General features: G+C 33.5%; 1 protein-coding gene across 1 annotated transcript; it reads left to right on the forward strand.

The window, feature by feature from the left end:
• The first annotated feature begins 6976 nt into the window (after nucleotides 1-6976).
• LOC136208574 (fructose-bisphosphate aldolase 8, cytosolic) lies at nucleotides 6977-9511 on the forward strand. The gene is made up of 3 exons (XM_065999571.1): nucleotides 6977-7134; nucleotides 7923-8150; nucleotides 8336-9511. Exons 1-3 carry the CDS (start codon nucleotides 7107-7109, stop codon nucleotides 9154-9156), a joined length of 1077 nt encoding a protein of 358 aa, XP_065855643.1. The 5' UTR covers nucleotides 6977-7106; the 3' UTR covers nucleotides 9157-9511.
• Nucleotides 9512-12207: the final 2696 nt, after the last annotated feature.

Genomic DNA, 12207 nt, shown 5'->3' on the forward strand with positions numbered 1-12207 from the left:
TGGGAAATATTTAGCTTTGAACATACGACTTACCAAATTATTCAGATTCTAAATGAGATTCCACCATTTCTTACCAAGTAGATATAAATTGAATGATTAAAGATCTTTGTACCCTAGACATCCACTATTACGGGTGCCACACAAACGATTATAGTGGGTCTAGTGAATGCCTCTCTGCCCATCACCCTTCGTACCCATTAGAAGGAGTTCATCATCCGCTGAAGCTCATCACACAATGATCGAGGCAGTAGGAAAGAACTCATACAGAAAGTAGAGAGTGCTTGAGCTACAAACTTCATGAGGGTATCCTTATCAACACTAGAGAGGAATTTAGTACCCCATCTATTAAGTCTCTTTCGTAGTCGATCTTCCAAGAAGCCAAAAATTGTAGTTTTTTACCTTCCTATCAAAGAAGGGAGGCCCAAATATCTTTTAGTGTCAAGTGGGGATTCAACATTAAGTAAGGGTTTAATAGCAATTTTCACATCCTCTTCTACATTCGAGCTCAAAAACCTATATGACTTCTGTAAATTGATAGATTGGCATGATATTGTCTAATAGTCCCTGAGTATATCCAGAATTACTTTACTTTCTTCCAAGATATCATTGAATAATAGGAACGATTCATCATCAAATAGCAGGTCTGATATAGAAGGAGCTCTAATATGGATACGACATCCATAAATCAAACCATCATGCTCAGTTCGATACAAAAGTTTTAATAACACCTCAGTATAGAGAATAAACAGATAAGAAGAAAACAGATCGACCTGTTTGAGACCCATTTCCGACTGAATAGGCCCCACCATATCCTCATTGACAGCTAGTGTATAAGAAATAGTTTAGACATAGAGCATGATCCAGGAAATCCAAGTATCATGAAACCTCAACCTTACCAAAATTGCTTAAACCCCAGTCAACTCTATCATAAACTTTGTTGATGTCGATTGTTAGAGCCACATTTCCTTCTCGACCTGCTTTATGAAACGCAGAGGTTCAAAGGCAACTAGCACATTATCAATAATAGAACGACCAGTACGAAAGTAGACTGACTTTCAAATATTATACTAGGTAAGATATATTTAAGCCGATTAGCTACCACTTTTGCAATAATTTTGTATAAGACATTACATAAAGCAACGGGTCTAAGATCCTTCATCCATTCAAGATTTTCACACTTAGGAAATAGAGCAATAACTGTATCATTAAGATTGACTGTGAATTCATTTATGTTTAACCAGTAAGAAATAAGCAAGAAATACATCATTACTAACTAGACTCCGGAAATGTTGGTAAAACTCAGGATTCAAACCATTAGGGCCAGGGGATTTACCAGTTTGCATCTGAAACACATCGATCTTGAAACTCCAAACAATCTAAGGGAGCAATCAGTAATGCATTCATATCAGAAGTGGTAACCTCATTTAACATAAATACAATATTATAATCAGTTGACAGGCTAGAAGCAAAAACATTGGTACTACCCATTTCGAGATGGCCTTCCACTATGATTCCATCCTCTCCTCTAATGTGACGAATAATATTCTGATTCCAACAGCCCCTCATACATGCATGAAAATATTTCGAGCTACAGTCACCTCCCTTAAGCCAAAAGGCCTTCGCTCACTACCTTAGAGAAACTTCCTACAGGTTTAAAGGCTCTAGATTATTTTTAGCATCAAGAAATATCATGATATCAGCCTCATCGGTGATAGCTTGAAATCTGTCAATAATGGATTTGATTTAAGCTATCCTTCGAGAGAAACGATTTCGAAAATCCCACCCTCATTCTTCCATTAAGGACGAACACACGGCTAGCCTCCAAACAAAGTTAAAACACCTCCATATGTTGTCTATAATTATTAGCAATAGGTCGTGGATTTTATAAAGATTCTAGTAATTTGAATTGGCAAAAAGCATTGTGAGGAACTTGATTTTTCATTTTTTGGTTCAATAGGTGTTTGTTCTTTTATTTAGATACATTAAGCCCCTGATGACAAAAAAAAAAAATAGTGTTAAACATAAAATTCGGCTAACAAAGTGTTATTCATTCCACCTACATTGAAAATTTGTATTTTTCACAGTTTGAAACCAGTTTTTGATATGTGTAATGTGGCTATAGAGAAACTGTAAAAACCTTAATTCTAATTGTAAAAAATATAATTTTAAATACATATAAAATGGATAATACTTTTAAAGGAAAATTACAAAATTGGATCAAATGAGAGGCCCATTTACATATTTAGACCAATTACCCAAGTCATTACAAATCTAGACTATATATTTGTGACTTTCTCAAAATACCCCAAACCTTTCATCTTCCCCCTTCATGTCTATTAGTTTCATCTCCTCCTTCCTGTCTATCGTCTCATCTTCCCCTTCCTTTATATTGTGTGAATCACCAAGAATTTCTCCATCATAATGCCTCTTCTTCTTCTCTTTGTCTCTCTGTTTTTGTGAAGGCATGGTTCTTCATCTTCATATTTCTTCTTCGTCTCTTGGTTTCTTTCTTCTTGTCCGAATCGAAGATATCATTATTCGACGTTCTTCTCTGTTTATCATATGTTTATTGTCGATTTCAATGGCAAAAGGCAAAAATAAGGTAAGTGCCTACTATATTTCTCATGTTTCGTCTTCCTCTTTTTCTAGAAAATGGCTTCACAAAATGAGTTTGCGTCATATTTTGCGAAGTTTGTGAAGCAAAATCATCATCTGAAGTAGTATTTTCTCCATAAAATGGCTTCACAAAATGATTTTGCTTCACATTTTGCGAAGCCTGCGAAGCAAATTCATCCTTTTTTGGCTTGTTTTTCTCTTCGCAGACTTCTCAGAGTTGCTTTCTACGAAGTAAAAATCATCATTTTTCAGGTGTCTTTTTCTTCACAGATTCGCTCTCTATGAAGCGTTTCTTTCATTATTTCCTTAGAATGACTTAATTTTTTTTTATGAAGGTTGAATACAAAAGCATCAATCATAGTGATCCATTTATCTTGAATACAAAGACATCAATCACAATGAGGGGTGATTGGGATGTGATGAAGATGGTGAAGACCAATGCATCAAATTCAAATATCTCTTTAGCTTGAATACAAAGGCATCAATCTTAATGAGGGGTGATTGAGATGTTCTAGTTCCTTTTGCTTATGAACTTCCTCCCAAAGGCCATTAATTCTGTATGACGCTGCCGGTTTTTCTTGCTTCTGTAAAGCCTAGAAGCAGTCCAATGTCATGATTATTGTTTAGGGTTTAGGGTTTGAATTATTATTGCAATCTTGTTGTAAATTTTGACGATGTTATGATTTTAATGGTATAATTATTACTGCAATCTTGTTGTTATGATTTTGATAAGTTTATGATTTCAATGTTATATACCACTTTGCATTTTTCACAAACTACGAAGCTTGATAAGGTAAATACTACTTTAGTACATGATTTTGTTTCGTATTTTGTAAAAACTGCGAAGAAAAAGTCATTCTGCGAAGTAGTATTTACCTTCACAGGCTTCGCGGTTTGTGAAAAATGCGAAGTAAAATCATGTACTATGGAAGAATTATCTTGGAAAAAGCGTACAAAATAATAAAAAACAGAGTGTTAAGTTTCCAAGAAGAAAGATTTTATGTATATATGAGTCGATAATTAAAAACAGAGTGCTAAGTTCGCAAACTAAGAAAGAATCAAAGAGAGAAACGAAGAGAGAAAGAAGAAAGAGTAAGAAATTTCTATACTTAACAACCATTGTAGCAGTTAATGCTGCAAACTTTGGTTAGTTTGTCTTTTTTATACTGTCCAGCTCGCCTAAAGTTTAGTCTGGAAAATTTCTTATGAATTTGTGGAGCCTCTGGCGGTTTAGAAATGAGAAACTCTAGTAGCGAGTCATAACTCCTCTAAACCAGATAATGTTCATGGTAATAGATACATTATGCTTCCTAAGCTCGAGCTAAGCAACTCAAAATCTCAACAACCGAACGAATGACAACTCCGACTTGTCTGTTATGGCATCCTCCACCATCTCCCACAATCAAATATAATACAAATATTGTATTTCTCAGTTCGCCTCCCTAGATCGGGCTAGGAGCGGTGCTTCGAGATGCGAACGTCAGCTCCATGAGTGTGAAGACCACGATGCTTCCACTTCCTTTACAAGTTGCGGAGGGTGAAATTTTCGCCATCCTCCAAGCCATTGAATGGGTGGCGGATCAAGAATTGCAACATGTAAATTTCGAGTATGATGATGAAGTGGTGGTAAATGCAATTTATTCTAATAATGAAGATTTCTCATAGTTTACTGACATTGTTCGACAGTGCCATTTCTTGCTACAACAAAATCACTCTTACTTAGTCAAATTTGTTCGCCGACAAGTTAACGAGATGGCTCATGCTTTTGCTTAATCATCCCGTATTCTTTATTAGTATCCCAAATTTTATTTATCGTGTAATGTTACATTTTTGCCTTGTTGAAGCATATTAATACAACGTTTTTTTTTTAAATGAAATGAGTAAAAATTTGATTTAACTCCCAATAAGTTATTCACTATTTAAGGTTTATAAAACTCATAAAAATATATAAGTAAAAAATGAGATATATCTCAAATGTCACGCTAATTTCGTGAATAATTAGGTAAAAAGGAAGAAAAAAAAAAGGAAAAAATCCAAACAAGAAAGGCAAGAGCCAAAAGCCAAAAAGCAGATCCTAATACAAAATTATTTATTGGTCCTTCTTATTTTTAGTTTTAGTTTTTAAAATTAGAAAAAAGAAGCTAAATAAAACCACGACCTAACTTTCCGCCTCCGGTGTCTGAATCTCTCTTTCTCTCACCTTGGACCAGATGTAGTTTCTGGTTAAGATTACTTTTCGCTTGTTTTGACCTCCTCCATCTACCCACGTTTTCTCACGGCACCTGGTTTCTTTCTAGATCTTTCTCCTTTTTCCTATTTTACCCTTCCGTTAATTCCAATGTTGCCCATCCCAAATATAATCTCCTCAATATATTTTATTTACTTATTTTTAATTTATTATTTTAAGTTCTGTTTTTATCCATAAAACATCAGACATGCAAGTACTTGTTGTACAAGTATCTACTGTCACTTGTAAAAAAAACATATATATTTTTTTCCAGATATTAAATTAGACAACTCAAAATTATAATATGATAGGAGAGAAAATAAATATTCTTCAATAAAAATTATAGTGATAAAAAAATAGAAAAAAACACAATTAAGTTTATGCACCTTTAAAATAAAGTTACTGATTAATTATTTTTCTACATTAAGTCATTGATTATTGATTTTGTTATAGATCTGACTTTTATTTAATTTTTTCATTGAATTTGGTAAAATAGAAGATCGATTTGGCAATTCTAATGCTGATAATTACAAAAGAGGAGAGGAGAAGATCGAGTTTAGAAAATCCTACTGGAAATTGATTTCTATCTATCATAGTCAATCAATTTTTATTTTTATTTATCCATGTCAATAGGCCAAATCGCTTTAAGGATCGAATCCATAACAGAATCAATGATCAATGACTTAATCTGAAAAAATAATTGATTAGAAACTTAATCTTTAAAATAGGTAAAATTCAGAGGCTTAGGGGGTGTTTGGTTGCTCCTTTTCCGTCTCCTTTTGCCTTTTCACTTCAAAAGGGAGAGTTTTAGGTGTTTGGTTAGTGATCTCCTGTTTGCCTTTTACAATTGAAAAGCAGCATTAGGTGTTTAGTTAGTGATCTCCTGTTTGCCTTTTACACCCGAAAAGCAGCCTTTTACAAAAGCAGAGAATCTCTGCTTTTTGGAAAAGCAGCTTTTTCCAAAAGCAAACAGCAAACCGTAACAGCAACAACAAACCGTAACAGTAAACAGCAAACCGCAACAGCAAACAGTAGGTAAAACAAACGGACCCTTAGTTATGTTTTTTACCTTAAAAAACAATAATTGAATAAAAAAATTCTTAGAATAAAATATATTTATTTATTACTTTTATTTGACCATCCCATCATAATTCTTTAGGGTAAATTACACTCATGGCCACTGAACTTTACCAATTTTCACATTATGGCCACTCAACTTCATTTTTTCTCGGTATGGCCACTCAACTTTATACTTTTTAACACCGGTGGCCATTCAATTTTAACTAACTTCTCAAAATGACCGTTAACGACTTTAAAATAAAAATATTCAAGAATTAAAGTTGTTCAGAACGACATTTTCCATGAAACCATATTTTTTATTTTTGAAAATCATATTTTTTGGAGCTTTCTCTCTCTAAAAAATTGCTTTCTCTCTCCTAACCAAACAACATCTAAATGACTTCAAAACGAAAATTTTCAAGAATTAAAGTTCCTTAGAATATCATTAACGCTTTGGATTTTTTATTTTTAGCCGTCAATGATCGTTTTGAGGCGTCGAGTGGCCACCGGTGTTAAAAAGTGTAAAGTTCAGTGGCCATACCGGGAAGAAATGAAGTTCAGTGGCCATAATGTGAAAATGGATAAAGTTCAGTGGCCATAGGTGTAATTTACCCTAATTCTTCATTTTAAATTATTACAAAGAGTCCCTCACAAATTATCAATTTCCAATCATTGATCATTTATTACAATATATAAAACAATTAAATCGTGACTAAATTGTAAATTCTTCTTAAAAATAAATCATTGGTCATTTATTTTACTTTTTTTTATTAAATTCATATCATATATAATCATTTAAAATATATAAAATTATATAACACAAAATTCAGTTTAACACCCTTAAAAATAATAATAAAATGAGGCATATTCGAATATTCCTCCATTTCCCACCAATAAAGCGAAGGGCAAAATAGTAAAATACAATATAAAAGAAACCAGCAAAGCTGAAGACGATATACAAACGGCGGTAGCACACCGTTACGTGCATAAAAAGCCAAAACCAACAATACCGATGCGACCCCTGCTTTTCAATCTCTTACTTACCTTTCCTTTCTTTAGCATTTTGCTATCGCCACTCCCGCTCCTTACCCCTAATATAAAAGCCCTAAAATCTCTCTCATTTCTTCTCTCTATCTATCTTCCTATCTCTAAACCCTCTCTTCATCTCTCTGCTTTTCTTCTTCCTCTTTTTCTAATTCCAACCATGTCTTGCTACAAGGGCAAATATGCTGGTATGCCTCTTATTTCTTCTTTTGTTTTTAATTTGATTGTTTGTTTGCTTTGTTTAGATCTGTATTTTCAATTTCTTATTGTTCTTTTGTTCGATTACTCTTTAGATCTGTTTTCGTCAAGGTATCATAGTGTTGATCGACAATTTTGTTTTTAATTATATCATATTTTATGTCGATTTTAATTTGAATTTTGTACCAGCTGATTTATCTGTGATTTGATCGGGATCTGAAACTGCTTCTATTTACTGATTGGCGGATCTGATCTGATTGCTTGTTTATATTGCTATTAGATGGATCTATAAAATTTTAAATTAGTATTTACTGTTTGATCGGGTTTAGTTTATTTCATTCATTGCATGAAGGTTTGTTGTAGGTTAAGCGCTTGTCGTGGTTCCGATTGATTAAAAAGCTACCGGTATTTTGTGCTACTCTGTTTTATTTTGGTGCTGAAAGAATTTAGGTTATCATTTATTGCTTACTCTCACGTTCTGGTGTGTCTCCGTGTATGTGTGTAGATTGAGATTGACAATGTGTTTAGGATATTTGTTTTGACATGCTATACTGTGCAGTGGATTTTGTTTTCGTTTGTTAAGTATTGCTTTATTAGTTTGGGGGTTCGAATTTTTCTGTTACAGTTTTTTGTGTTTGGTGTTACGAATTGGATCTTGAAGATTTGGATTATCTTGCTTGTATGATGTTCATGCGTTTCTAGCTCATGTTTAGAGGATTATATGTTACAAGATTTACATATTAATTATGATTGGATCTGATAAAATGATCTCTTGCAGATGAGCTCATTGCTAATGCTGCCTACATTGGAACCCCTGGAAAGGGTATCCTTGCTGCTGACGAGTCTACTGGAACAATTGGAAAGCGTCTTTCCAGCATCAGTGTTGAGAATGTTGAAGAAAACAGGAGAGCCCTTCGTGAGCTCCTCTTCACTGCCCCTGGTGCTCTCCAGTACCTTAGTGGAGTGATCCTCTTTGAGGAAACCCTTTACCAGAAAACTAAATCAGGTGTTTGTTATCTCAATTAGATGTTTTGGAGATCTTCATAATATTTTGTTCTGATTCAGTGATTCCCAAGATTTAATTTCTTATCAGTGCAATTGTTGGCCCTTAAGTGTTTATGCTGATTTCAATTTGTTCAATAGAATTCTTCTATTTGCATAATTTTCTAATTTCAATGTTCTTTTGCACAGGCAAGCCTTTTGCTGAACTCTTGAAGGAGAACGGTGTCCTCCCCGGTATTAAGGTAGACAAGGGTACCGTTGTGCTTGCTGGCACCAACGGTGAGACCACAACCCAAGGTCTTGATGGTCTTGCTCAGCGTTGCCAGAAGTATTACGAAGCTGGTGCACGTTTTGCCAAATGGCGTGCTGTGCTCAACATCGGTGCCAATGAGCCATCTCAGCTTTCCATCAACGAGAATGCCAATGGGTTGGCCAGATACGCCATCATCTGCCAGGAAAATGGCTTGGTACCCATTGTTGAGCCTGAGATCTTGGTTGATGGATCTCATGACATTAACAAGTGCGCTGATGTAACTGAGCGTGTTCTTGCCGCATGCTACAAAGCTCTCAATGACCACCATGTCTTGCTTGAGGGAACTCTTTTGAAGCCCAACATGGTTACCCCTGGATCAGATGCACCCAAGGTATCACCCGATGTTATTGCTGAGTACACTGTCCGTGCCCTCCAGCGCACCATGCCACCAGCAGTTCCAGCTGTTGTGTTCTTGTCCGGTGGACAAAGTGAGGAGGAGGCTACCGTGAACCTCAATGCCATGAACAAGCTTAAAACCAAGAAGCCATGGACTCTTTCCTTCTCCTTCGGTCGCGCCCTGCAGGCAAGTACCCTCAAGGCATGGGGTGGCAAAGAGGAGAACGTGAAGGCAGCTCAGACAGCCTTGTTTACCAGGTGCAAGGCCAATTCCGAGGCTACTCTTGGAACATACAAGGGTGATGCTACACTCGGCGAGGGTGCCTCAGAGAGCCTCCATGTCAAGGACTACAAATACTAAGATGTCTCGAGTTTGTTTTCAAGATATGGAGAGGTCTTCGTCTCAGGCATAGTTCTTAGGCTTTATTTTTTTTTTCCATATCTTCCGTCAGAATTTAGCATATGAAGTAAAGCTTTAATAAAGCTTGAGGAAAATTGTCATCTTGAGTTTGAATATTTTGGTTTTTCTGTTGAAAACATTTACTTTATTTTTTTTTTCCATATCTTCCGTCAGAATTTAGCATATGAAGTAAAGCTTTAATAAAGCTTGAGGAAAATTGTCATCTTGAGTTTGAATATTTTGGTTTTTCTGTTGAAAACATTTACTGTTTGTGTCTTGTTACAGTTTTAATGGTCATTGATTCTTACTTTTGGTATTTGTGTTTTGTTCTTTCACTTTTCTAATATTTTTTCTTCAGCAAACATTATGGTGAATTGATCTTATTTGTGTATTTATCATTGATACACGCTGATCATCTACGATCACGAGTTTGTCTTTTTCAACTACCAGCTTGGACTCGAGACGTTAATTTTTTTTTTTTGATTGAATAAGAACTTGCACAACAAAACAACAACAAAAAAAAAATCCAGATTATACCGGAATAGATCTAGGAAAGGACACTCCAAACAAATCATCTAACATTACAAATTTAGTCACTCCGATCGGAAAGGAGGCGTTACAAATTTAGTCACTCCGATCGGAAAGGTATGGGCGAGAATATGACCAATATTAAACCTACTTTATTTGTTCGGCTAGTCAACACACCTATTTAAATCTGCTCAATTTCTCTTCTAGTTTGTAGTTCCTTTTTTATGGATGAATTTGATCTTTATCTCAATTGTTGGATACATTTTTACCCTCCTGAGTTTTTTTTTTCTATTGTTGATTAAACCCTACACATTTAGCTATTTATTACTAAAAATAATTAATTGTGGATATTTAAAGTCAGTTTAGAAAACTCTACTCATTTCATTTATATGTTTAAAATTGCATTTTTTTTGGATGATTATATATATAATTTATTGAATTATTCAATTTCAAAATGGAAAAGGTGCAAAAGTACCCTTAACGGAGCAATTTTATTTCTAATGTCTAAAATAGTGCAATTTTATCCTTAATGTTATGGCCAAGAGCAATTGTACCCTAATGTTGACAAATTAGGTCAATTTAAGACACAATTCATCAAATTGTCTTCTCGGTTATGAATCTTGTCATATACACTTTACATGTGCGTCATTTTATCATTCATTAGTAACAGATCACAAACATACGATTAATTAGACTTGAATTTTAAAAAAGAATTAAATAAAAATATACTGTCTTTTGTAAATATTTCACAGAATTTATAAATATCAATCTCCAATTCTATTATTAAATCATAAAAAATATGAATTTTTTTAGAACCGATTGATATGCAATTGGTGTAGAATAAAGAAAAAAATATTTGTGTTTTATAGTAATGTCTGAAATTGACCAAACATGTCAAAGTAAAGATAAAAATTGCTCTGATCTGCTAACGTTAGGGATAAAATTGTACAATTTTAGATGTTATATGTACAATTGCTTCTTATTGTAAACGTTTAAATGTATTTTTATACCTTCCAAGTTAAGCTTTTTTTTTTTTTTTTATAATTATATTGCCTAACAATCTAACAACTACCTTGCATTTATTATATATTTGCGGCAAAAATCATAATTAAGCCCCTGAACATTACTTGTTTTAAGGATCAAGCCATTTCAATGATAAATGAATAGTGCATTAAGCTCATTCTTATATTATTCATTTTTCTTGCGTCATTCTCTTATATATCTGATCAATTATTGAACTCTTGATCATTGATTTTGTTATGAATCTGGCTCTTATTTAATTTTTTCATCAAGTTTAGGAAAAGAGAAGATCGATTTGACGATTCTAATGAGAAAAAGATCAGGTTTGGAAGAACCTATTGAAAATTGATTTCTGTAAATTTCTTTTACTTTTTTACTCTCTATCTATCCTAGTCAATCAATTTTTATTTTTATTTTTAATCATTTGGTCCTTTTGTCTATTTTTTTAGATATTTAACCCAACATATCTTAGCTTTCAGGACAACCATAGTACAATACAAAATGACTATATTACTCTATTATTTTTTGTCTGTCTGTTTATGCCAAATATAATAGTTAAAAATTTAAAAAAAATTGACAGAATGACCAAATGGTTAATATTGACAAAAAAAATAAGGATCTTATAATGTGTTTTTCAAAATATAGAGATTAATCAGTATGTTAGGTAAAATGTGAGGAACTAATAAATTATTTACCTAGATCGGACGTTAGCTAAGGCCTTCTACCGCAGCGGACCCACATGCCAATGCCAATGCCAAATAGGACGGAATCAATGAACCAGCTCAGGCAGGAGCTAGGACGGAATCAACAGGAGATTAACCAAAGTAGGAATAAGAAGCTAAAAGGGAGGTTACGAGGTTACAGTCGGAGGTAAAAGGTGAGGAAGGAAGGTAAAAGTCTAAACAAGAAAGGAATGAGGTTAGAGATTTCTCAACCTATATATTAAATTTAAATGGTATCTATATATTATTACTATAAAAGCAGAAACCAAAATGACAGGTGTCCAACTAATAATAATTTGACTGATGTGTCATTTTCATAAAAATTTTAGTTATTGGTTTTAAGATCGTTTAACCCAACTTAAATATTTCAGTTATAAGTCAAAAACTCACTTATTCTGGAACCTCAAAATATTTAATTTAGGATTGTAAGTTGAACATTGTCGATTAGTATTTTTAAATTCAATACTTATTTTTAGTATTTATTAAATAATTATGCCATTTAATACTTTCAACATTTTTAATATTCAGTACTTATTTTTTCAGTACATAATTTTAAATTTTATCAAACGTCAACTTAATGTAGAACTAAAGTTAATTAAGAAATCTTATCCTAACTAAGAAGTTAGAATCTTAATTACTACAATTCAAACATTAGTGTTCACATTGACCCTGAATGGCCAAATAAATTTGCGCTTCAGGAGGTAACATGAGAAACTCGTGTTTGAAACTGTATAATTAATTG

The sequence above is a fragment of the Euphorbia lathyris genome, chromosome 10, assembly GCF_963576675.1.
Source record: "Euphorbia lathyris chromosome 10, ddEupLath1.1, whole genome shotgun sequence".
In the NCBI taxonomy this organism is placed as follows: Eukaryota; Viridiplantae; Streptophyta; class Magnoliopsida; order Malpighiales; family Euphorbiaceae; genus Euphorbia; species Euphorbia lathyris.